This window comes from Anopheles ziemanni, chromosome 2 (genome assembly GCF_943734765.1).
Source record: "Anopheles ziemanni chromosome 2, idAnoZiCoDA_A2_x.2, whole genome shotgun sequence".
Classification (NCBI taxonomy): domain Eukaryota; kingdom Metazoa; phylum Arthropoda; class Insecta; order Diptera; family Culicidae; genus Anopheles; species Anopheles ziemanni.
In genome coordinates, this window is record NC_080705.1 from 75,543,979 (window position 1) to 75,570,743 (window position 26,765).

General features: G+C 44.7%; 1 protein-coding gene across 1 annotated transcript in view; it reads right to left on the reverse strand.

Annotated features, from left to right (window-relative positions):
* LOC131294984 (fringe glycosyltransferase) overlaps positions 1-26,765 on the reverse strand; it is a 124,555-nt gene that overhangs the window by 70,334 nt on the left and 27,456 nt on the right. The window contains exons 3-4 of the mRNA XM_058323041.1: positions 12,825-12,873; positions 4,376-4,478 (exon numbers count right to left, since the gene is read on the reverse strand). Of these exons, the coding sequence (XP_058179024.1) occupies positions 4,376-4,478; positions 12,825-12,873 (152 nt within the window). The remainder of the gene's footprint in view (positions 1-4,375; positions 4,479-12,824; positions 12,874-26,765) is intronic.

The following is a 26,765-nucleotide window of genomic DNA, read 5'->3' on the forward strand; positions in this document are numbered from 1 at the left end:
TGTCGTGTTGGAGAATCTAACGGCCGATGGCCAAACCACAAAGCCGGCTTGCCGATCCATGCATGGGGACGCTTTTTTTGAGATTCCTTTTCAAACTTTCATTGTTCGTGTCCGTGCGGGAGGGCGTGTTTTGAAGTCCGCCGGATATTGGGACTAACGAAAGCGGAGCATCGTTTCCGACACTGGAGAAAATGGTGTTCATCGGGACGATGTGTAAGGTACATCACACACACAAGTGTCGTGTGGTTGGCGGTAGTTTGTGCGGAAAATTTAATTTTGTACCGTAATGCTGGCTAATGAAGTTACCATGCATAGCAGAAGTCTTTGCGTCTATCTGCTTCATTCTGTTGGTGGTGACGCATTTCATGGAGATGAGATCGATTTTCTATCACTTTGTAGAGGTATAGTACGTGTCAGAATATCGTCAAATGCTGGCAAAAAAGTTTTAGAGCGTACTAGGAACTGGGAGTTGGAAAGAAAAATAAAGACTTGGGAACTTTCAAGTCCTGAGAGGTTTTATGCCAAATAAGACCAAACAAATAATGAAACTAGTACTAGAATCCCCAAAGCAGAGTTGCCTGTAGTCTACATCGCAAATCATGGCTTTAGTATCAACTTCTTTCGCTTATGCTACCTAATGTACGACTGCTACAACTCCGTCGACCAACAGTAACTGCCCCCGATTCAATCGGATTCAGCTCAATGCAAGCAATTTAAGTGCAAATGCGAACTAGTGTCCCATAAAATATACGGCCTTACTGAGTAAATCTTCTGAGCATGCAGTCGAACACCCTAGCTACCCCGAAAGCAAAACCGACCACCGCCATGTAACTCCCGCTTTATTTATGCGTCCGTAAATAATAACATTCGGTGCACTCAGTCCGGTGGCGTTGGTTGAAACCGGCCGGGGACCTAATTGAATCCTTGGCGCTGACTCTAGCCACAATTGATGATTACGACCTCTCCGGTGTCTAGGCTAGCCGTAATCCTGAAGCTGTCCGGCTGATGGAGGTATAATTATTAATCGCACTCTACATTCTGCTGGTATTCCAATTCCTGCGTAAGAGGAAATTGCAATCAGCGGCAGCTCAGACCGTCGTAACCGGTTGCACTCCGATTGCGCCTCCGGTTTTTGCTGCGAGATTAATGTGTGCATGATTGTTCGGCTCATTCACCAGAAGCTGGAGCAATCGACCGGGTAAAAAGTAGGGCCGAGTCGCTGGAAACCAGGTGACGGTGACAAATGAAATCGTTTGCTAAAGGTTTTTGACTTCCGCGAGGATTGTGTCAGAATGCAGTCGAAAACATGGCCGGTTTTCTGGTGGAGTACTTGGTCAGATTGAGCTTTCAACTAGAAACTACTGCCTCCGGTCGACGATAAGATGTAGATTGTTGTTGAAAGACTCCATTTGTGACTCGATTGTGATTATTGAAGAGGAAAAAGTTAGTGCTTCCGTCGAGGTTTTAACTCGTGCACCAAGTGACCGATGAAAGGAACCCACTCGAAGCGGTCGTTCCTATGGGAAACGTTTTCCTGGTTCTTCAACTTCACCCTTTGTTCCGATTCACGAATGATCTCAATATTCGAAGATCTTCATCTTCTCCATCTCAAACTCCGTGCACGATGTTTTGACCGCCGTGTTCGCCCGTCTCTTTATGGTCGCTATCGCAGCTTGTCATCGAGTTACGCCGGGTTTTTCGGTGATCGATGAATTCAGCACACCATTGAGCACGAGGCAAATTATCGTTATGGTCTTGGACGAGGGTAGTCGGACCCCAGAGAGGGTGAAACATTTCGGTAACTTTCTGTGCGGTTGAGAAAAATCAAATCAAATGAAACCCCTCGTGACTGGCGGCAAGGAAACAGATCTAGCGCTAGCGAATGCGGTCGATTCGAGTGCGGACACATTATTTAGTGTGCAGTCTAAGGCGGACGTTTCGGTCACGATCGATCGGATTGTGGCGGAGGAGTGGCCACCTCCCGGTGGCACCCATGACCGTTCCGATTTACGGCTACAAAATGTAGCTTGCCAAAAAGCCGAACCTGAACAAAATCATCCTTTGTCCAACTTTGCTCCAGTAACCTGGGCATCAGCAACATATTCTTCAAATCGTTCCTCAACTTCGAGGAGATTCAATCCGAAAGACGGCTGTTGCGGTTTAACGAGAGCAAGAGGAAGGAGGGGAGGGGGGGGGGGGGTGAAGTTAGTCCGTTTCGGTTCCGTATCGATCCGGACGATCGATAAGCCAAATTTGGCTTGTCAATATTGTTGGTGCTTGTGTTATGATTTTTTGAGCATTCGAAATATGTTACGCTCCGGTTCGGGTTCTTTCACTTTTGAGACACTGTTCCTCGTTGAGGGGGCCTCCCAACGTTCGGGCGTTCGAGGGGCGATGCTTATCGCCTTTCGCAGTGACGGCTGTTGTATGGTTTTCTGTTCAGGTTCTCCACACCTTCAGGTTTTGCGCGGGGCAATGTTCCGGGTCGTCGTGGGACCTCCCGTTTGAGGTTGTAATTTAATTTTGTCCATTTTTGAAGTGATGTCGATAGAAAGCTGATGCTGAATTTTATTTGTTGCACTTCGATCACGATCGCTTCGTTGAACGTTTTGGCCCTTTTCATGTTCGAAACTTTCATACAATACGCACCGTTTTTCATGATAGCGAAAACAAACCCAATTTGGTGCGATAATCCTACCATTCCCTACAGCATACAAATAACAACTCGCGAAAGATGCGAAAGATTATCGCAAAAACAGTGTCCGGAAAAGCCACTTGATCGTTATTTTTTTCTCTTTTTTTAAATGGCACACCGACATTCCTTAAAATCTTGAAATACCATCATAAAAAATCCAACCTGTCTCCTGACGAACCCTGGCACAACACATGGCCATACGTTTGTGCTGGGAATTCGCCTCATTTAGCAACAAGTTGTAAGGTTAGCAATGTTCTGGTCGTCTCATCAACTGCCAAGCGTCTTGTTTCTTCACTTGTGGGTTTCTTTTTTGTCTCGCACGACAGATGATTTTCAATGTCAACAGACAATATTCCACTTCCTGTGCGTATACAAAACAAAAACAGAAATCGTTGATGCTGGTAAGCAAAAAGAATCTACCAACATATGTGCACTTTTGAAATTACAGATGGAAACAGTAAACGCTTTATCGTGGAATGTTGCTAATTTTCAGTTACTTTTTTTGTTCCGTTTTTCAAGTCTGTTATGTAATTGTATTCTTTTCATTTTTCAAGCAAGAATGAAAACATTTCGGTCCATCCAGTGAAGCATAACGTGATTGACCCATGTTCCCATCGGTCAACTGGCGCTCGGTCCTGTATGGTAATCGGGTTCGATTGCGAATGGCCAGGACAGGCAGTAAATTTTTCCATCGCGCAATTACTGTCTCCGGTAAATCGAGAACTTATCGGTCGATCGATAAGATTCAGATGGTGTCGTTTACCACAGAAACGTCGTCCACTTGATGGCCATTTCCTTTCGAGCGGTCACATTTTCCCTCCACGGGGTCTCGCCCGCTAACGGCCGAGCAGCATGACAAGGAATAATGCAACGCTCATAAATTAACACCTTCGGTTTCTCGACGTGCTGCACGTTGGTGAGCGAAGAAAAGTGGTAGCAAAAACAATCTCCCAAGCGCAGCTGAAGCTGTCACGAACGGTGCATCGCGAAGGTGGTTTTTAATTAAAGCAAACCTCTGAGACAATAAAATATTTTAACAAACTACCACCGGTCTTGGCCTGGACATGGTGGTGGACCGCAAGGTGGAGGCCAAGAGCGATGGGACCGATTTTAAATCGGTTGCATGCAAATTGAGCTACCAATCTCCGCTTCCTTCGTGCGCTCGGGAAAGTCGGAGTTCTGTACCGAACGTTACATTTGTGGGTCCTTTTTCTTCGCCCGATCGCCTCCTGATGATCGTTAATACGTGTACGTGTATATTATTGCAAGTGTGGATCCTCATCGCGGTGAAGGTTAAATAAATTCGTTGACGTTCGTTGCCGCGAGATAGCGTGGTCGTTTTGCAGTTTCCTGCAAATAATTAACCTACAGGCAAAAAAGAGTTTTCGCGAACATGTCGCCGATCGTAAACTGGTAGTAGTAGACGGTAATTAGAATTTATCGTATCACGTTCGGTGGTGAAAGGTGCAGGCATTTATTTTTCCATTCCAATGCGCACCATTTTGACCGGTACGAATTTGTTGTTTTACGGAACCGGATTCGCAAGGATCGTCAGCAGAAAGGATCCCGTTTCGATATCGTGTGATGGTATCGTTATCGTTTTGGCCGTGTCGCTTTTTCCTTGTGGCAAACCCCTTGTTTGTTTCCCTTGTGTTATGTATTTTATTCGGTGATACTTACTTTTTGGCACTGTCCAGGAAAAACTCGAACTCCTTGCCCATTTTGCAGCAGAGCGCCTTCCGAAAGTGTCCCTGGGAGCAGTTGGTGTTGACCATGTGGTTGTCTGGAAGGAAAGATTGGACAAAAATTAAAGCGTAACGAACATTTTGGAAATATTTGCCCTGAAATGAGGCGCGAAGCAGTTTTCTAACTGGTTCCGGTAGCCTTCGGTAGTGGACGAAAGCGATTGGTTTTAAATTAAAGTTTCGGTTTTCTCACGACGACACGAGACGGTTCGTCGATCGTGCGGCAGCTTCTGTCCAGCTATTAGCACCAAATGGAATTAGTGTGCTTCTCGGTCGGGGTGAACATTCAACCGTCGAATTTAATTAAAATTTTCGTAAAAATTTGTTCAGTTTCAGCAAAAACGAGGACACCTTTCCCGATGAACCGGTGGAAAATAATTAAGAAACGGGAGGAAAAATGGCTATCATCAGAAATGAAAATGGCTTGATCGACTTTGCCCGGGAAGGAAGCCCAAAATCTACCGCGCTTACTCTGCGCCAACCTATAAATATTTTTGTTCCTCCTTGTCTCGAAATATCGCATAATGGATATGATATGAAGCTACCTTGTAATCCTTATCTTATCGAATTTTGATTTTAATTTTTCCCCTCCTCCGGTCCGTCCGGTTCGGGCCAGCGTCGAGCGCAAGCGAGCACACTCAATCTGCATAAAGTGGACCGGTTTTTTTTCTCTCTCCTGAAGTGGAGTCCCAAACCGGCGATGATCGTAGTCATAAACTAATAGTGACATTAATGGCAGCAGAAGATGTCTACGCGCGAGAGTTTGAAATTCAAATCGTGTCCTCTTCGGTCCTCGGAGTTTGTCCTTATCACCACCCACCCGGTCGATGGGTTTCTAATCTGATGCTCAGCCGAAATCTTCCAACTGAAAAAAAAGACACATTCCTATACTTGCAAAAACAACAACAACAACAACAACAACAACAATGGCATGAGGTTCGTTGCTTAGAGTATGTTATGAAGGGGACTCATCTCTTGTTTTCCTGTTTTAGATTATTCGCTGTCTACGCAGAACAACGCGATCGAGCGTCGGAACGGCGCATCGACAGAGGTGTACATGTGTGGTTTTGTGTTTTCTGGGTTTTGTTTCTTGATGTCGTATTTTGAACACCTTCAGCGACAAAAAGTGCAGCATGATCCTCAAACGCGATGCCGACGGAAAAAAAAGAAACATGATCATGCCACGCCGCGAGATGTCCTATGGAGGAGGAGATAGAATTCGAAAACAGGTCGAACCGACTACGAAATTGCTATAAAAATCTGTAACATCTTTTTGTCGAGATCGCATTTAAATATTTCGCTAATTTATCTTGATAAGCATCTTGATATGCTTTAGCAAATGGAAGCGATAGAGAAAGTCAAACATTTGAGCCTGTTTTTACGAGCCCACCATTTACACAGCCGGCGATCAACCTGGCAACGCCAACTCTAATTAGGTTTCATTTTGGATCGGATCAGTCGTTTCTTATGTGCCATTTTGAGCCTATTAATTGTAACTGCCGATTTCGGCGGCGTACGGTGTATAAATTCGTTTTGTAAGATTTTTTTGGCTTAGGGAACTAAACTGGAACGGCCTCGGCGTTCCTTAAGGCCCCCAGAAAAGCGTGTCTATGAATGTCATTCGATTGGCTTTATTTAATAAAAAAATAGCCTACAAAGCTGAGACATCTCGATCCGGCAAAGGTATGCTGTATCCTCTCGCTTCTCGCTCGAATTGGGAACAATTTATTGACAAGCGTGTTTCTGGCGTGTTCGATCGGAACATCGCTTTTGAACCATCCTCTGTGTTAAACGTCTAGTGTCGTCTTCAAACTCATCACTTTGGAACTGCTTCCCGAACCCCGAGCGCGGCACATCCATCGGTCTGCAGTGTCCAGAAGTAATGTGTTGATTTGAAAATCACACCCTGGGAAGGGGCTTGGCTGGCAGTTTGGCTTAGTCGTTGGCCGGCAGAGAGGGCGGATGGGCAGGAGGACGAAACGAATCGATCGTTGAGATCGATCCCAAGCTCGTGACGATCGTAAACATAAAAATCTCACCGAGCCCATACTCGCTTTAATTAATGGCACATTTTAAGTTTCGATATTAACATGAACCGAGTGGAGAGAAATACAATGAAATAAAAGTATAAAATCAGGTGGGTGCGATGGGTTTTTTGGAGTTTGGAGCCCCGTTTCGGTTTGGCTGAAGACATAAATTTCCGGCGGCGTTCGATCGAGCAGCTGCGGAGCAACTCGTTCCCTGTCAAGGCCGTCTTGGGAATGTTAGGAGTTTTCGATGACATTCTACTGTCGGTTGGTGACTCCCTTCCAAGGTGTCAAAATATGCCGTTCGTTGGACAATATTTCCATCTGTCAGGCATCGAATCATAACTTAACTTAATTAACAGATGAAGTCTTTTGATGATATTTTTTATTTTCTTCTATCAGCTCTGTCGGGCGTTTCGTCACTGTTTCATTTAGGCCTATCGATGATTGGAGATGTGTTTATTTGGGAAAATCTGTACAACATTCATATGATTTCTCCTGCACATTCCCTTTACAGAAGCAATTTACAAATTAAACTAATTGATGACATGATCAATGTTCGCTTATAAATGAAAACGATATGCCCACAGTTAATTAGCAAAAGTTGTAACTAAATCATGACCTGCAAAACGTGACAACCACATTAGAGAAGTAACGGTTTTATCATTAATAAAATGTGCAAGAATGGGTTATCCTTTGATTGGAAAGCAGATACTGGACATACGTTGTTGAAGATTAACACGACTGTTGACTAACTTTCGTTCGTGTCTTCAATCAAAACTAATGGTTTTAGACACGTTAGAGTTACGAACTCTTGGCCTAAGCTGCTTCTGGGACTAATCCAATAGGAATACTTCGATTTCCTCTGCTTTTGAATGGAGTCACCGTTGGGTCGTAGAAACCGTCAACACCTCGCGAGCAAAAGTTATTAAGGTGTCATAAATTGGACCCATTAGCTTCGAGAATCGCTCATAATTATGTTTTAAATTTTTATGTCTCGACCAGAAAGACATCGTCACAGCGTTGAGAGGGCTTTAACGCTGAACGTTGACGTTTGCCGTGGGTTGCGGATGGATTGATCGCTTTTCGCCAGTAAATGTCAACCAGCGTTGGAGTCGGACCGATTAGCATAAATGGTCATCATAAAATAGTTATCTCTTCTTTTACGCATCTTCCGTCGCAACCCGATCCGCTCGTGTCACGATCGATTAATTTTTGGAAAGGCAAATAAAAAAAGGTGGAGTGAATCGTCCGAGCCGTCTGCAAAGCTTCTAAAGGCTGCAGGACGACAAACGGATACCCGGGTCTGGGTCCAGGACTCATCGGAACCCCTTTATTTCCTTGCATAATGATACAAGACTTCAAACTCCCAGCGAACTCCTCCCAGTCAGTGTCGTCCCGGGTTTTTCTATCTCCCGAACCATTCGTCTCCTAGAAAGGGGGCCGATAAATTCCGAAACGGTGTCATCGTCATGGCCACCACTTCGGCGGGACTGATCGAAACCAGTCTCTCACCCTCGAGCCCTACTCGTCAACCCACCCAATCACTCGGCCCGATGGCCAAGCGGTCGGCGCTTCGGCTTTGGCAAAAACCTTCCCGACGAGTTTGAGGCTCATCTTCTGTCGTGTTTATCTAAACTCGATGGATTTGGTTTTTGTTTTGCGCGTTTAATGACCGGCGGCCGCGAGCTTTTCCTGTCCTGAGCATTTACATAAAAACCATCACATACCATGGGCAGGAATGTTCCGTGGTTGGGTTTTGCGATAAGAAAGGGGGATTTTCGGTGTATTCGCCGAGCGGTCGCTTCTAACATCTGACTAAGCCTGTAGGTGGCCGGACGTCTTACCTCGATTCCGTTAAGTATCGTTTCGTTTCAGCGTTACGTCGCGGTTGATGAGCCGATTCCTTCGGTCGTATATTGGCACCGTGATAACGTGAGAATGTCGGTCGAGACTATGGGAAATGACCAACATTCGCTCAGATGAGTCAGTCTGCTTTATTCCGGTTTGCAAATGGCAAAATGTAAAAACGGGAGAAATTTTACCAAAGCACTTGATTACAGGAGTAGCAAATTTTTTCTACATTTTACAAGTTTGGCGCATGATTTAAAAACAAAAAATGGTGGAGATTGCAATCGTAAAGATTTATGGAGCCCGTGCTTCGCTCATTACACTTTTACGATTGTGCAAATAATAAATTTTCATGCGGCTTATCCTGTGGCAGTTCTCCGAGTTTCCTTTATTCGACGCGTATGCGTCTGCTTCCTGATACATTTTTACGATCATCTTTCGTACAACAGTAGCTAAAGCTACCGCGAGGTTAGTCCAAAAAACCCACTCGCTCACCAACGTTCTGCTCTGATTACAGCAGGTTGATTTAGACGCGACTTCTCGTGCATTCCTTCGGGGTTGAATGTTGATTGAATTTTACGACCTGTCGGAGAAGGGCTGCTCACTTCCACGCTCCAAATGGCGGCAAATATCGCCGAGGCCTAACGAACGGCGCAGCTCGGCTCGCGCTATTGTTTCACTCAAAGCTCCACAGTTTCTCCGAGTTTCCCCTTGCAGTTCGCAGAGCAAATTCCCGCCCTCGACGATTTTTTTTCCTTCTCCAAACGGCACTGTGTTTGATTTACGACCGGTAACAACTTCTCATTCCGATTGCCAAGGGTAAAAATCATAATCAATTTAGTGCTCTCATTAAAACCAGAAGAAAAGAAAAAAAAACGCACCCGTTCCTATGGGTGTTATATTTTTGTCTTTTTGGAAATCCCAACTAAATAAAGCTTCCCTCCAATTGCACCAATTCCAGACGACACGAAGATGAGCGGAAAAGCCGACGACGAGAAAGTCCCAGGGACAAAGCGCGAGAGACATCCCAATGCAACCATCGGCGGGTTGTTCTTGGGGCTTCTCCGTTTCTGTCCGCTCGCGTTTGGTAGCAGGAAATTATTCCGAACATTTTGATTAGCCTTTTCTCTGCCGTTTTCCGGTTTTCGTACAATTTGAACCGGTGAAGACGACGTCGTTGAAATGAACCAAGCCTCATCTGGTTGTGCGAGTGTTTGGGGGAAGGTTTTTTTTTACTGTCGAAGTATTTCCAAGGCACATCCCAAGCAGCTCTGGACGTTTCGAGCGCGAAGTTTCGTTAGGACAAGCGAAAAATACAAGTTTGATTTGAAGCAAGTAATAAAAGCATCCTTTCGTGCAGGAAATCGAGCGATGGTTGGACTTTTGAAGCGACCCATGAAAAGCATGAGGTCGCTAACAATAATTTTCGTCGATACCGCGTCGACGCATGATGGTAATAATTTACAACGAAGGTAGACAACTAATAAAGGGTTCGATGTATGCCCGTCTGAGCTTGCAAGTACTGATTAGAGACACCATACATGGTTTTATCGATTGTTGGATGGTAGTTATTTTCACAGCTCGTAAGATTCGAACAAATTGTCAAACGAAATGGAAACAAACGCATTTCAAACCATTACAATGCAGTGGCTTGACTTTTTAAAATCAAAACCACAAGACAAACATTTAAGAGAAGAGAACCTCATTGAGAACGCTTTACTTGGGAAATTGTCGATTTATTTCCATCTGGAGATTGCAAAATAAACGACGAAAATATTCCCATCCTTTTGGGAGTCATCCATTGATTAGACCCCAAACAGTCGGATTGGGGGAAATAATTCATAAAATGAAACAGACCGAGTAAAGAGAGATAGAGAGACTTGGAAAAAAGAACACCTAACAACACAAACCAAAAACTCCAGACAAAACGCAGTGATCGCCTTCCCTAAATCCGCCTCGTCCGCGAGAATGTCTCTTCATTAGTGAAATCCAAGAATATTTCCTTCCGAAACATCCAACTCATCCGCCTCAGCTTTTCGTAGCTGTTTTCGTGGGGCTACGAACTTGCGCGGCCGTTATAAAATTGTCTAAATTGTTGTTGACAGCAAACCCCCAACGGGGGAGAAGAAGGAGTGGTCACTCGCGGGAGTGAGTCAGGCAGCCGCGAAGAAACACGAGAAGTCCCAACAACAGCAACAGCAGCAACTCAAGAAAAAAGGAGAAATGAAAAACGGATCGAACAAAAAAAAAGTGAAACGTGCCCAAACGGAAGGTCGATCATCAATCATGATGGTTGCGCGCGAATGATGGGCGCGCTGCTCAACCGGAGCCGGACGGAGGTCTCTCTCTCTATGAATTTGGCCTATGGGAAACATTTGACGAACGTAATCAAATCATACTTCAGAAGGTGAGGGGCTGTTTTCGGGCGATTCGGTTGTTGTTAGTTTTTCGGCTGAAGATATTTTGATGAGGCAAGAGGTTGTTGCCGCTGGAAAAGGGCAGCCTTTTCGGGGAGGCTAAGCTTTTATTACAGTGAAGTGCCCCAGTAAGCTTGCGTTGTTGAGTTAGACAAACGTAGGGTCTGTCGAAAAGTGCGCAACTTTTTAGGATACACTGTGGAGATTCACTTTTTTCCTCCAACTCCTTTTTGCTGGTGCATCTTCTTTCACTTTCAAGGAAGCAATGCAGAAAGCACTCAGCCGAAATTTCGGTTGTTTTTCGGAAAGATTTGTGACCGCAGGTGAAAAAGGATTTGGCAAGAGAAAAATTCGTCCAACCACTAGGGAGGGTCCTGAGAATTTTGCGCCGGTACGAAAAATGTGTGTCCGCGCGCGGAATTTCACATCATTAGGAGGTATTTCGATCAGAATGTCACTAACAAGCTGACATTTATTTATGCGTTTGCGTTTCTTCTACGGAAGGCGTTTTCTGAGGAGCAGTTTTTGTGTTTGGATTGTGTTTTTTGTCGAACGGGATTTTTGGGTTGGTTCTTGGGGGAAATCGAAGATTTAAGAAAGTGATGCTCGATTTATCGCCGATGTTGTTTTATTACGCTGGCCTTAAAGTTCTACCTGAGATATAGGAGAGAGACAAATCTAAACCACATCCTTACGAGCGCAGGTTCGAAAATCGTGAAATGTGATGCTTTCGAGCGTTTGATGGATCCATTTTGAATGAGGCCTTTGACCTCGGACTGCAAACCTTGGAACATACTCCTTACAGTTCACGAGACAGTGGGGAACTAAAAAATACACTCCGTTTTTACGATCCGTCGGTGGAAAAGACATAACTGGTCAACTGCCGTCAGCCATTTGTTCTTAAGTTTTTCAATCCGATCGCATCATTCAATTTAATGAGTTCGAGAGAAAATCAAATTATCGAAACCTAGGCAAACGTCGGCCTAGGGTGACCATTAATCAGCCATTTTCTGTTTCGAGGGACACCGAAGTCGGCGACCGGGAAAGGGTGGCCGTATTCCTCGGTGGCCGATGTGTCGCGTCATGTCGCGATCGGCTCGCACACAATCGGGTGTCTATAAAGTGGACCCACGGTAGATGGATGGCATAAAACTAAGGAAAAAGCTAGTTCTCAATCACGTCTCGCGATGGGGAAGAGGTTAGGAAAAACGTCGTTTAATTTTTGTCCGAATCGATTTCGGTGGGTCGCCCGAGTCTAGACGCATGCAATGTTTTACTGCTTGGTGGAAGCAACAAAAACAAACGCTTATCGTTGATGGTGAAGGCGGAAGGATCGAGGATTCTTTTTAAAGAACGCGTCTGGGTGTGTAAGGTAGAGGAATAAAAACGGCTTGGAAGTGACGCAAATGGCCACAAATAAAGCTGTTTTTATTCGATTTTAATAAACGACTTCATGCCTTTTTCTATGCTTAAAATTATTTGAGGGCTTTGACAACTTTAAAAGATCATTTTTCAAATGCTTGGTGTTGTGGTTTACCAAACCAAATATATATTAAACATTCAAAACATTATAAACGTCACCGAAGCCTTTTGATTTCGTGAAATACAAACGATATAATGAACTAAGTCAATGTTTGAACTATGTTTCGAAAAGCATCATCGACTCTTGCAGGAACTCCAAGCCCTCGAAGACGTAGGTCCCATTGATCGGTCGGATGATATGAATAACAAAAGGTCCGTCATAAAAAAAGGAAATTTAGATTTTATGACTATTGGATAGAGGGACGCAGAGTCGTAAAGCTCCCGTGTAGGTTTTCCTAGTTGGAGTTCGTCATTGAGGTCATTAACTTTAGGGAATAGGTTAAGTTAATTTCATCGAATTCGTTCCAAGCGAGGCCCGATTGGATGGAAACCGTTTCCAGAAGAGGCTAAGTGTGTTCGTGGATTTCGTAGAAAATTTTATCCGTTAGTACAATGATCGTATTTTGTAGTTGTACGCTTTTTTGTTTCAAGTTTTATTTTCTCGTTCATCAATACCGGATTGTGACGAGGAGCGTTATGGAAATCTAATGTAAAATAATGTACTTACTTGTCAACTTCTGGTAGTGCGGATCGTCGGTGTCGGTGAAAAACCACGTCTGTGAGGAAAAAAAGGAAAAACCAGTTAATAAAAACGATCAATTAACTACTGCTCGCTTGTCGCTGAACATGAAAGATAATTAATGTTTTCCCCCACCTTTACAGTTCATTGTGCAGTTGTTTTTGCGGAAGAAAAACAGGGACAAACCGGAGGAAAAGCTAAACAGGCTATCTATCTAACGAACAAAGCTGTTCGACAAGGGTGAAGAAAATGAAAGAGAGGAAAACATTTATTACTATTGGAGCTCGTACTCCGCCATTATATTGCGCCCCAGTGAATCAGAATTCATGATCGATTCATGATCGATTACGTCCGCCAAACTCGATGGCGATCGATCGCGGGGAGACACAACGAAGTGGAAAAAGTTAATCAGCTTAATTATTCTAATTAAAATATCGAACCGTTGGTCATTTCTTCGAGTGGCAGCCAACTTTTCAAAACGGGACGGTATGTTTCTCTTCTCCCCTGGGGGCATTTTTCTATTTCCCGACGCGGGTGGGGCAAAAAGGGTGGGAAAATGAACTTGCCCCGAGCAGCGCAGTAGAGTGTGTTTTTTCGCTGAGCTTCGGTTTGCGCTTTTGCGCCGTTTTCGATCGCGATCTTGACCATCGAGCTTCCACTGTCCCAGTGCTGAAGCGCGGAGTTGGAGTTTTCCATCGTCTTGGACTGCGCCCGTGGGGATAGTTGATCGTTGATTTACTCTAACGAGCGAACGGCTTTGTGTGACGTTTGATGGAGGAATTGTATCATCATCATCATCATCATCATCATCGTCATCCTTCTTCTTCTTCTCAACGCTGTCGTCGAATCGTTTATGGAAGGTAAACATTCAGAATGGATGCGCCGCGTGGATGGCGGATCACGCGAAAGAAGCGCCCAGACTAAACGATCGATCGGTTGATCGACATACGGGCGACGAAAAAAAAAACAACCGATCGCTTTCCCGATCGCGATCCCTCAACGTTCGTCGCTGATTCGCGATTCAAGTCACCGATCGAATGTCGCCCGATTTTGATCTCGCTTCAGCGTCGCTTCCCTGGTGGTGGTTCTCAACCAAAGGTGGTGATGGTGGTGGTGGTGGTTAAAAACTGGTCACTTCCAAATAAGTGCACGAAAATAAAAACTCCCTTCCCGGTCCAGACGCGAATTCAAACCACCTTGGTCGTAGGCCCGGTTTTTCTTGTCAACCACACGCCACGATGGGAAAACGCATCAACGTTGGGAAGGGAGAATGTTTGCCGCACCGAAAAAACCGGAAATCAATCGGTTTGGAACACTTTCCGTCAGCGCGCAGCAGGGTCGGTATCCAAAGTCAGTGTATAAATGTATGAGGGTGCCCTTTTTTGCTTATCGAATTTTAATCATCTCATCACCGGCACTTACCAAAACATACACACACACAGACGTGTGTGCGCGTTGGGGAAAAGCGTCCCGCCAACCTGGCCGGGCCGGCAAATGAGCCAAGCAATTGCATTTTGATTGCATTCCGGTAGTGGCAGGGTTTTGAATGCGCGGCCCGATGCCTTTTTCCGCCAGATTGATCGCACGGTCGACCGTTTGACAACGCAATCAGCATACAGACAATTAAGAAATGAATGTGACGCAATTAAGGGACGGCGGTATGCCCAATATAGGAAGGCCATGTTTGGCTTTGATTGAATGATGCTGATGGACGAAACATTGGGGGGACAAAATTCAGTTTCTCCTTTCTTTTTCTTAAGGAATTGCCGTGAAACCTGTTAGAAAAACGCAACGCTACATGGAATCAACATCATAAAACGCTTAAAAACGATAAAAACAAAATGAAAATTTTTTAGGTTTCCCATTTAAGGATATAAATGGAGGAAGAAAACCAATAACCTTCAATATGGACTTAAACCATGTTGAAAAATCTTGTTTTGAAGCAATGGTTTGTGCCCAAAAGGTTAAGAAACTAAATTAAAACCAGCTTTTAGTGCTCGTTGCAATACGATCTCAATGGATTTATTTATGCACCACCTCAAAACACCCACACCGATTGGATGGAAAAGCAAATTTCGACTTTCCTTTGCCTCCAATAGGCAACGAAGATGGAGCGGGATTTCCGATTATAAAACCCGCACACTTTATCCACCCACCGGTCGGCTCAATCCAATTAACTCCGTTTGAATGGGCTATTACAACTGGTTCAATTTATTATCGATGTCAACGGCCCAAGTGGTTGTTTTGTTTGCGTGTACGCTTAGTTTGTGCCTTATTGCTCCAGGCGAAGTATTTGGGGTGATCCGGCGAGGTGATCATCGAACGATTAATTACTTTCCAGCTTGCCTAACGAAGCCAAAGTGGCGTTGGAAGTGTACACTTTGTAGTCCCGTATCGGTTTCACGTTTTTAAACTTCCAACTTCCTCTTGTCGAAGGAGGCTCGTAATATAAAAGGATAACAATAAATTGCCCATTAATTGCACCACAACGGGATGCAGCAGGGCTTGGGGTTGGGCTGGGTTGGATCACCGGTTCGAAATCGCGTCGATCGCGCCCGCTATCAGTTGATTAACATCTAATTAGGCCAGACGCGAACAAATGATGGTTGGTTTCACCCCCTTGGAGGAGGTGAAAAAGGTTTTCGGCTCGCAACGGCGTGGAGTTTGTCCGCGTGATTAATCACTCTTTTATGTTTTGGCGAGGCCCCCCGAACACCTACGGTTTCGATTGCGTATGGTTCGGCCTTCGGTGTGTGAAAGTGTTGAAGATCTCCGATCTCAATTTCCGCACGGGAAAAAAGGCAGCTAACGTGTGTCCATGCCAATGGGGTACGCTTAAGGGCGGGAAGGATCGTGCATGATAACGCTCGTGGTCGGAGTGTGGAAAGCCAGCGGCAAATGGAACATCAAATGTGATCGCTCGCGAGCCCTACCGAGCCGAAGCCTGCTGGAAGGGATCCCGCTGGAAGGCTATTCAAATATCAATTTAATTTACTGACTCATTGTTCATTGATGCATAAATCAGTTTTCACGATCGTCGTTTTCTTTTCACTTCTCGTTCGTTCGCTCTCTCTTTTTTCAGGATGCTCTTTTCCTCCGCTGGCGATCTTATGTCTTGTAAGGTACGTGAACAAATAAATTCGCGTCTGTCGTTACGGTTGGCCGAGTTGTTTTGTGGTTACAGCAATAAATTGGTTTTGTTCGAGAGAGAGCTTTTTATTTCTCGAGCCTTTGAATTACTACAAGAATTCTGATAAGTAGCTCAGATTTGAGTAATGAATCTGTTACTTAAATTTACAAATAAGATAATTCAAGCTTCATCATAAAAATGACCAGAAGCTTAATTGAAGTACCTTTCCCGAACCAATTCTGATATTTGCAACATTTGAAAAGCACGTCCCATCTCATCGCTCTTGGGTGGATCGTACAACAAACCACCCATCTGTCGCTGTTCAGCACACATTTCCTTACCGAAACCCCACAATACTTGACCACATTTCGGTGGCTTCTTGGGACGAAAAAGGATCATCAATCCCGCCGAACCTCGCCCGCTCCTAACCTTCATTACGTACCGAACGAAATGGAAAGTCGAACGGGCAGAGATTCGCGATTCAGCGCGATAAAACGGGCGACGTTCCGGTCGGAAACATATTGTAACGGCTACGACAAAAACCAAATACACTGCCAAATGCGTTCCCGTGTTGCGGCCGAATCCAAATCCGGCGATCGAGTCGTCCCCCGGGAAGAATCTCGATCTCGATAGAGTTCGACCGCGGACACCTTTGCTCACCAACTTTTCAATGGAGCACCAGCCACCGATTCGAACCGATACGTTCGCTTGGCCGGAGGTTGCCTTACGGTGACTTCAAAAATTAAGATTTATTTGCTCATTGAAATTTCACATTATTTGTATATAACTCATGTTTCGCGGTTGTTCTACACGCTTCGTGCCGCCGAGCTTTGGGGGTGTCTGTGCCACCTTCAACCCATTCAAACCTGGAAAACGGTCGGTTTCCGTACGCTTACCTCAGTGTAAGCTTCCCTTTCCCTACTGCACGACCGCTGATTGGGCTGATTTTCGGTTTGCATTTCCTCCTTCCTCCCATTGGCAGCCTCCGCAGAAGCTGAAGTTTAACTCAAACTCTCGTTACCTTTTGTAGCAGAGCGTTTAGTTGCCAGCAAAAGCCGTCGTCTTGGTGCAGCAGAATCAAGTGCAACTTCGTCACGACTTTGCTCGGAAGCGGGCGGCCGTCGATGGCGATGAAGATGCGCCAATAGGGTCGGCCGACGGGGTGTAAGAAAGCTTATTACGAGTTGTAAACGGGTGGCAAAACAAATGTACCGATGTACCGAGCGACAAGTGACGATGGTGGGACGATGCAATTGTTTGAAACGGTCGCTACGATGAGGGAAACTTGTTGGTGGCTTTTACATTTGAATAATATTAAATCTAGTGGTGAATGAGAATGTGAAACAGTTCAAACAAAAACCATACCATGCCAAACTGGTGTTTATGTTTGTAGAAAAGAGATTTGGATAATTGAATCGACAATTAAATACATTATAAGTTGTGAATGACAGATACAAGATGTGAAAGTTTCAAATATGTAGTTAAGACAAAATAAAAACCCTACCAAATTCACCTCGACAAACAAAAAACGCGATGCAATCTTCTAGCTAATTTTTAAAATTGAAATAAATTATATGTGAAATACAAATGAATTTAACAAAACAACAGTTAACGATTACAATTTAATTGAGATTGTTCCAATTTTCATTTAAAGAAAAAACTCTTTTAATGTGTGTGAATTTTGAGTCAAAATCAGCAAAAGGGTGTCCATCGAAAAGCGCTGAGTTGAACAAATGAATCAAAACAGGTAACGTTTTTCAAATTTATTGAGATGGTTTCAATTTTAAATTTTCAAGTAAAACTCTTATAATGCAGTTTCGGTCAATCTCGATGTCATTGAATCGTAAGCAAAAATCAGCAAATGGGTGGCCATCAAAAGGCGTAGAATTTCGCTGATGCTTCCCGTTCGCGCGTGGTGCATGTTTTGAAACCACCGGCTTTACTTTTTCTTGCCAACTGCCGGTTTTAGCGCTCCGTTCGTTGTTGAATGACTTTTGCGGGTCCATTCTTAAGAAAAAAATGAGCAAGAATATAAACAAAATGGTTCAAATTTCAGCTGCCCTCCGTGACATTTCGCTCTCCTCGCGGGTGTTAAACAAACAAACTTTCAAAACTGCCCCGAGAGTATGTCACTTTCACACGGGCAGTTGGTTTTTTTTCACTCGTTGTTATTATGAAAGCCGGATCGGGTTCAACCGAACCAAATAGAGTCTTGTTAAATAATTGCTTCGTCAACGGCGAGCTGAAGTGCTGATTCCTCGAGGGAGTTCAACAAACGAAGTGTGTGAGCACGTTCTCGAGGAGTTCTTCGGAAAACCCGTCCAAGAATTCATTGCAATTGAAGCGAAGGTGACTCGTCGGGAAATCGACGAACTTTGACAGCCGCACATCCATAGATGGGCCACTCGACACTTAAGCGGCGGCGCCTCAAACGGATTCCCTATTTCAGAGCTATCGATCGGTTTCGTCGTGGGATCCCGCGATCTCAAGCATGGAAAGCAAAACCCGAAAAGAACAGGAAGCAGACGCGTAGAGGCATAATCCAAGCACATGTGTGTCGGAGAACGCTGCTGTCAGACGGGCATCTTGTGCAACGATGTCTATAAATAGAAGACCGCCACGCGGGCAAGGCATAGACTAAGCGGGTGAAAAGCAGATGATCTTTCATCGGCATATGGTATCGTTCCACGGGGGTCGAAGGAATGTCTGTGTTTTCCCTTTCGGTCGCCGCGTACCACACGCGAAGGGAAGCAATGTATCCGACTTGTTTCCGATCTCTGATGACTTAATCCTTTATTCGGTTCCCTTTTCGGTTGATCTGGTGACAAATTTACGCTTCTTTGGTGGGGTGAATAATGCGAGAAAATGTTTAATGATTTTCTCAACCAGAAACACTGTGAAGAAATGGCCTTTACTTCCTAGAGATATGCCGATCGACCCTAGTGCGATTTGAAGTGGGTCTAACCCTATTGTGCTACATGTGTTTCGGAAATCTTTTATTCTTCCCTCCATAGTTTTCCCACACGACACACACCCTAAACACACACTCAACAAGTGGCTCTAGCTGTGTTACATAGGAAAACAAGCTGTTAATCCACCGGAACTTCACTGGAGCGCAGGGAGAAAAAGAACACGCTTATGACGAAAGCAATGACGATTCGGTGCATAAATCATGCCACTCATATGCTGATGCCATTGACTTTTCCGCTTTGTGCGTTGCGCGGGTTTCCCTCTCGATGGGAAAACTACCAGCTCTGGGTTGTGGCACTGTTTTAATTCGTTCTTTTTCTTTCCCAGCGACTAGGAGGTGTTTAGGAGGCTCTTCAAATAAATTCTGACGATGTTTTTCTTCCCAACTCAGAAGCAAATGGAAATCGTTGGTGTACACAAGCCGCATGGTTCTCGTGTGACTTTTCCGACACGCCGCTTTGGAAAAGAAAAAGAAGGTTCCGCTTTATCCACAGGATTGTGTTAAAGAAAGGGAACACTGTTTTCCTCATTAATGGCACCGTTTCCTCAGAAAATTAATGAGGCACGATGTTGCAGCAAAAAGCAAAGGGAAAAACAACAGTGTTTTGCTTTTCGAATTCGTTCCTTGGCTAATTGAGCTCACCGAAAACTTGTTTACTTGTCACCATTTGTTTGTCAAAAAATCGGTTTGTTTATAAGCAACCGAAAACGGTGGTTTCATTCAAATTATTAGTTTTGTTTTTAGCTTGCGTACCTTCAACTGCACCACTTTCCAGGCGTTGTTTACACGCGACGCAAGTTCGTTTCGAGGACAGTTGACAAATCGCACCTCACCGAGTCGATTGAAACTGAAACAAGGGCAGCTTCCTCGTTGGCCTGTTTTTTTTCCTCGCCTTTCTCAGTCCGCTGTCAGTTGAAGTAATTTTTCAAATAAAAACGCAAACACAAACCATCCTCCCAAGTACAAAAAGGGGGCGCGCAAAATGTGCACTCTCATGGCGGATTATTAGCATCCTTTTTCCCGTAGGCGTCCGGTTGCGGGCCTCATACATAAACATATCGTCCGCGCTCCCGCCATGGGCAAATAAGCCAGTGAGTGATGCGCGATTCAGGATCACCCGGGAGCGGGCGGTAACGAACGGCGGAATTTACGATTGCCAACGTCGGGTCCTGGTCCGGCCTACGCACATCAGCATCCTTCTCCTTCGTGTGTGTTGTGCGGGGCACTTTTCCAATCCACCGTGGGTTGACACACAGCAACACGCGCTCCAAACGGGGGGAAGAGGGTGATGTGACAACATGTCACCGGTCACCAGCCGCGACCATTATCATTAAGCAGTCATTTGTTTGCAGAAACTCCACTTAAAACCATACCCGGGCGCAGCGCAATCCAAAGCACGTTCCCTTTCTCCTTTGCCGGAAAGTGCTCTCCCGGTGCGGAACCGGAACATTTTTTGTATGTTCTTCCACAGCTATCGGCGATGGTTTTGATGCTCTTTTTGCTTTGCCCCATTTGGCTGATTGTGCTGCTGTTTTGTTATCATCACCCGGTTCGCTGTCAACATCTGGTTCGTTTCAGATGATTTTATGCGACAAGCTCCATGCATTTTTAATTTTCTTGAATTTCACTCTCGTTTTCTGCTTGTTTGATTTCCTTGTCTGTCACACCAAGTTTCTGTTGGATTAATCAAGTTCCAACAAAACTATTCTAACAGAAACATATTAATTTAATCACTAGTCTGAGTACAGTATATCGAATTCGCAACATAAATTGAAAAATAAATATAAGGCTTACATGAATGCATATTATCGAATTATTTTGTGTGAAAAATATTTGAGTGGTGTAAAATTCTACGTAGGTTCTAGAGATAACAAAAGGGCAGTAATAAAAAGAGGTAATAAAAGAAGCTGTTCAATCGCAATGAAAAAATACATGTAATACTCTTCAAACAAACATGTAAAGAAAAGTAAAATCATAACGTTCTTCTGGGAAAGATGGCTCCAACTAGTACTTTTACACTTTTCTGTTTTACTCATGCTGATAGTTTTCTGGTCTTACTTCTTGTCACGGACATTTTCATGTGCAACTTTTCGTCAACCATCTAGTGATGGGCGCCTGAAGCGATCGCTTCCGGCGGATAAAATTCCACCGACCGCACAGAAAAGGAACTGAAGCATCTAAGCAATGGTGTAGCGAAATGCTTTTGATTGGAGACACACATTTTTGCACTTCGCCCGTCCATAACGCGTGGCTCCACAAAAGGGAATCGTAGCAGACGGAAGACATAAAAAAGAATGAAGCGAAGAAAAAAACAACCAAACAAAACGCGACACATCCTCGACGTCGTGCCATCGAGACGTGGATGCCAGAAAAGGCCATGCAAGATAGTGGCGGTGCTCGGATGATGTGGCTAAAGTGTGCGTTTGCCGGCTTCCATCGTTGGTCCGACGCGCGACGTTTTCCGCATCCTAAACAATTCAATCAATGGGCTTTTGGATTTTTCTTCAGATCCGGTTGCATCTCCACAAACCCCGTCGCACGCACAACCACATGCAGGGAAATCTAACCGATCGTGAAAGAAACCCCGGCCGGGTTTCCCGCGGCTCACATGTAAACCTCCGTCGGTAGTTCCTTTAAAAATGGAAGGTATGAATTTTCCCATCGATTTCCTACGTTGTTTCACCTTCGTTGGGACGTGTTTCTGCAGGGAAAAGAACTTCAACTCGCAAACCATTTTCCCATAGCGTGCATCAAAGGGAAGAAAAGAGGCGAACATTAAAAGGGAGGGCGATGAACATTTCGCCAGCATCAACATTCGTCACCACACACAGTTTCAAGTTCATCCTATCGATAGCGTTATCGAGATGTTCCCTGATTTACTTCACTTGATTCACTCGATTTTTCACGCCGACCAGATCACTTCACCGGACACTGGGAAAGGGCAGGAAAAATGCGTCACTTCACCCAACAAACCCACCCGCAGACGGGAGTGTCTGGTTTCGCCTGCAAGGTTTCTGGCTTACCATGCGACGCGAGGCAGAATGGGAATAGTTTGGAACCAGTTACGGCTTTGTTTTTTTTTCTCTCCCCCTCTTTTGCTTTTCCCTCCATCCAGCTGGACGGCTCGCGATCGGTAGCGATCACGGAGGCGGCTGTCGTCGCGATCGTCGCGGTTTACCGGCCGACAATTACAGCCCAAGATCGTGGGAAATGTTAATTTAATTTTACTGCCTTCCGCAGATGAGGGAAGAAGCGTCACCGTTTGATGGAAGACGGCTGTGAGAGGTTGGGGGATGTGGTTTCTCAGCGGAACTGGACGATGATGACGGAAACTGGTTCAGGTTGCATTTTATATGATGCATTTTCAATAGAGTTTCGATCAAGCAGCTCAATTCTAGTTCATGAAAAAACACCCATTTTAAGTTTCAAATGTGTATAGAATATCCATATGAAGAAAAGCTAAAAAATGTACGTCTCAATCTAAAAATTGTTTAATGTTTCAATCATTCGTTCCTCAAATGTTTTATAAAAAGGTATTACAATGAAAACGACTGAAAATTATTTTGAGATTATGTTTCAAATCACTTTACTTATGTACACTTCATTTTTCTATTTCATATTCAAAATTATCATTTTCTCGTTTAGTTCTACTAGTAAAAGAAATTAATTATTGCATAAGATATACTCATCATACTTTGTTAAATATGCTACCCTTTGTCACAGGCGTTCAATCGTTCTATCGAGTTAAGACGTTCCCCAATGTTAATGTAAACACGATAAGGACGATCGTTCGCCACCAGTTGATCGCCATTACCTCCATAAACACACCCGATTGTTTGGACGCAGAAATTGTTTATTTACATTATCACATCTGTCAGTTGGTTGAGGGCGGAATGCTCGTGTGCAACATCTGTAATCCGTATCTAATCCTCATCTCTGCGCAACCATACCGACCCTTTACCCGTCATCAGCACCGCCGGCCGGGCCCCATTTCGGGTGCAATAATTCTCGGAAAAAGTTGTGAATAACATTAATTAACTCCAGCTTCGACCAGCAGCCATACGAACGCTCCGTTTTACACGCTCCGATGACGCATGAACCACTCCGGCAGCTCTGGGGAAAGGCTTTTCGCAGAGATCGTCCCGCCGATTGTCTATTCGGTTGGGTGGAAGCCGGTAAAGAATGGAGGACGGATGGTGGGGTGCAAATGAGGCAGGCAATGGGCAGAGGTCCGGTACTTTGGCGCCACGCTTGACAGCGAAGCCGAGTAAGGAGGCGGCTGTCTGGAAGACACTTGCTTTGCCCGTTTGGAGATCGATTAGAAGACATGGGACCAGAAGTTGCTGCCTGTTCGTTATCATACACGAGATGCGTATTGTTTTATTGATGAATCTCGGTCGACGGCTCCAAACTGTGAGACGTGAGAGATCTCTGGAGCGTCGTGGACGTTAGACACCGGTTTTCCGGTACGAACTGCATTCGCTAAGAAAACATCATCATGTTCCATTATACCACTTTTACTGCACCGTTGACGTATTATTTCTTGCACCGGTGTCGTTTGGCGGATTCTTGGAGTCCACGACTGGAAAGAGAGTGGACCGTGGAAAGCAGAAGGAAACTGTTTTCCCCACGCTCCGAAGCTCCGTCCAATGTCCGAGTTTTCGAAAGAAGACGTCGAGGAATTGAAGGAACGGTTGTTACACCACCATCGGAACAAAAACGTGATAAAAATGTACAATTGCTCATGTTTTCCGCCATTCCACCTGCCTTCCATCCCCACCGACGTTTGTCAGCAGGTTTGCAACTTCCAAAATACGTCCCTCGAAGATGCTCCCGGACGGCTCATGCTAGTTTCCCGAGCGTACGCACCGGAGCCGAGGTCGCAGTCGTGGTCGCAGGTTGCTGCTGTCAATCCTCGTGGGCTCGTCTTATCGTCCGGCGCAGAAGTGGCAGGAGAAGAATACCACCCGGGCGCGTCGGAATTGTTACACGGCTGTTACACGAAGCCGAATGGAATGGGAAAAAGGGCCACGACGAGCTGAGAGCGGGAACCTGTTCCGGCGTCGGAAGGCCTCGGTCAGTTAAAAACGCAAACGGTGAAGAAACGGCTAGGTCTTCACATGGTTGGACGGTGGTGCTGCGGGCTGCTGCATACATACATGAAACAATTATGTTCCGGGACGAAATTTGTCGAGAAAACACGTTAACGTCACGTTACGTTCTGGAAATGTCGAATTGGGGTTGAAAGAAGGAAACGAAATGGACGGTTCGTTGTGGACCTGGTTGGTTCTGGTTTCTTCCAAACGAAAATGATTTCAAAATTGCATGAAAAACCACTAAAGTATTTGTCTTTTATTAAGTCCCTATACCCTCTAGTTCTTGAAGCTAATTTTAAAGTGAAACAAAAACCACCTAATGGATGCTCTAATAACTCAAGCAGACTGATGTTTAATAACTTTCTAGACTATAGTCAATCCCGGGGCGCTCGTTTCGCAATCTGAGGCCGACCTCCTGCAGTGAAATTAAAGAAACCGAATGCTTCGAGCTTTGTGTCCGCTGGTCAGGTGAAAATTATGAACGGTTGTTTGTGCTCCTACTCCGCTCGAACCCATTACCGCTTGAAGAGAAAACCCCCAGGTCCGGTGAGGTTCTGTTCGCCGCATCTCATACCTACGATCGGTACGGGTCATGGACAGATTTTGAAAAGAGCGCGCGCGGCATAAATCTCACCGGGATCTCCTCCAAAACGGAACGAATCGGCTGGAAGTGGCGGCTGCGGACCAACTTCCAATATTGATCGCAAGATCCACGACATGTTGGGCCGCAAAACTAGGCACAAGCCGGCTAGGCTGGCTGGCCCGCTTTGCCGATGGTTTCGCTCGATATTTATTTCATCTTTTTCTTCCTTTACCCCCCGGTTTTATTCAAACCTCCCCGCTGAGAGGAAACCACTTTTTCATAATCATAAATCTCTCCGGTGCGAAACGAAAAAAGACACGAAACTCCGGGCCCATGCCGAAAATGGAGGCCCCTCGCAAACGGTCCGGCCTGGGATTTGGTGTAATTTGAATGTGATTTTAATCATCGATAAAAACGTCCTCCCGCCGCCCCGTCCTCGATAGCTCGGTGACGCAATTGACCTTCGCCGGGCTCGAACCAACTCGATTTGGGAACAATAGAGACCTACCCAATAGGGGAGCTTGAGAGTTGCACTACCGTGGCCTCTCTCTAAAATGGCTTCCTTCCGAAGATCCGAACCGGCTGGAACACTTCTGTTGTCTAGAAGAACTTTCCGCGGTGTGATAAAATCGTCGCTTCGTGCCAACTCGACGAAAGACAATAAACGGTCGGTGGGTTGGATAAAGTGATGGTACTGATTTCGGTGGAAAAACAGTTGTTGAACTGAAAGGCTGAAAGAAAACGGGGCGCTGGAAGGAACGGGAAGCGGGGAACACCCCCGGGGGGGTCACTTTCTTGGCTATCAGTATCATAATTCGGTTGCATCTAGGGTTGAAACGGTTGGTGAAAACCGCCCCATAAATAACAATTGACTTAATTTCGCATTAAACATTGTTGACCGAGGCAGCAGAGACCAGTGTGTAGGGTTTTCGTTCAAAGTTCAACCCGTTTTTAAAGGCTGTTGTGGCTTATTGGGGTTTCTTTATTTCCAGACGTTTGAATTGAAAAATTATAAGATCGTTTTATAATAAGGAATTATACCGTACTTAAGTGAAAAATCGATAGCGTTGTTTTCCTTTTTGGAGAAAACGTTGAAGGAAAACCTGATAGCGCCAAATCTTATATAAGATATTTTAAAGAAGACACTTTCCAGGGCACGGTACTATTTTAAATTTTTATCAATTGTTAAAGCAGTTTTCCTGAACTCGAATACTCACAGCTAAAAGAATGCTGTTTTGAATAACCATAAAACTTAAGAATCTATCAGTTTTCTGTAGAATTAAATTCAGTATTGTTTGCAGATGAGCCTCAGATTATTCAATTTCTTTAAAAATCAATAGAAGACATGTTTGAGTAGAGTACAATTTTTACATTTAAAATATTTGAAAGTTTTGTTTTCATTTGGTGTTGCTATAAACTGTGGGCAAATGAAATAAAAAAAAGTTTAAGTAACATAAAGGAGGGCATACTCTAAGTTACTATCGGGTTAAATTTGATCAGTAGTTTAATTTATTTTGATTCCCCAATGTAGAAAAAAATCATGTGTTGAGTTGGAAGAGATGCGTCTTCCGAAATTGGCTTGTTTGTGTTTTGATCTATTTAAGATGCAAATTGTTCAGTGTTATAGACCTCTCAAGATTGTAGGTTGATTAATTTAATTTCTGTCCTTCCAACTGGTTCTCGTCCTCCTAGACAGAAGGGAGTGTCTGAACCACATCAAACAACCGGTAAATCACAATCTCACCCGCCTCCGGTGCAACACCAAAACACACACACACACACACACACACAAACACACGGCATACTTGATGCACGCTGATCGGTAGGTGGAGTTCATCCATATGCATTTAAGTATGTCCCCGGTGCTGGAAAGGATATCGACGGGGTCGATGTGTGTTTGACGTCGTTGTGTACAAACTCAGTTCATGCTACTTGGCGATCGAGAGAAACATGTTTTATTCATCAAATGCAATGCCAGAATGCAACAGTTCTTGCTCCTCTATCTCTCTCGCTTTTTCCTGCTACCGACCAGCTAAAAGAGGGATAAAAGTGCATGGGTGCCAAAGATCTTGCATCAGGAAGGAATTTGCAATTTAATGATTTGTTTGTGCAGTTGTTGTTGCAATGTGGTTCCAGTAGAAGCAACCAC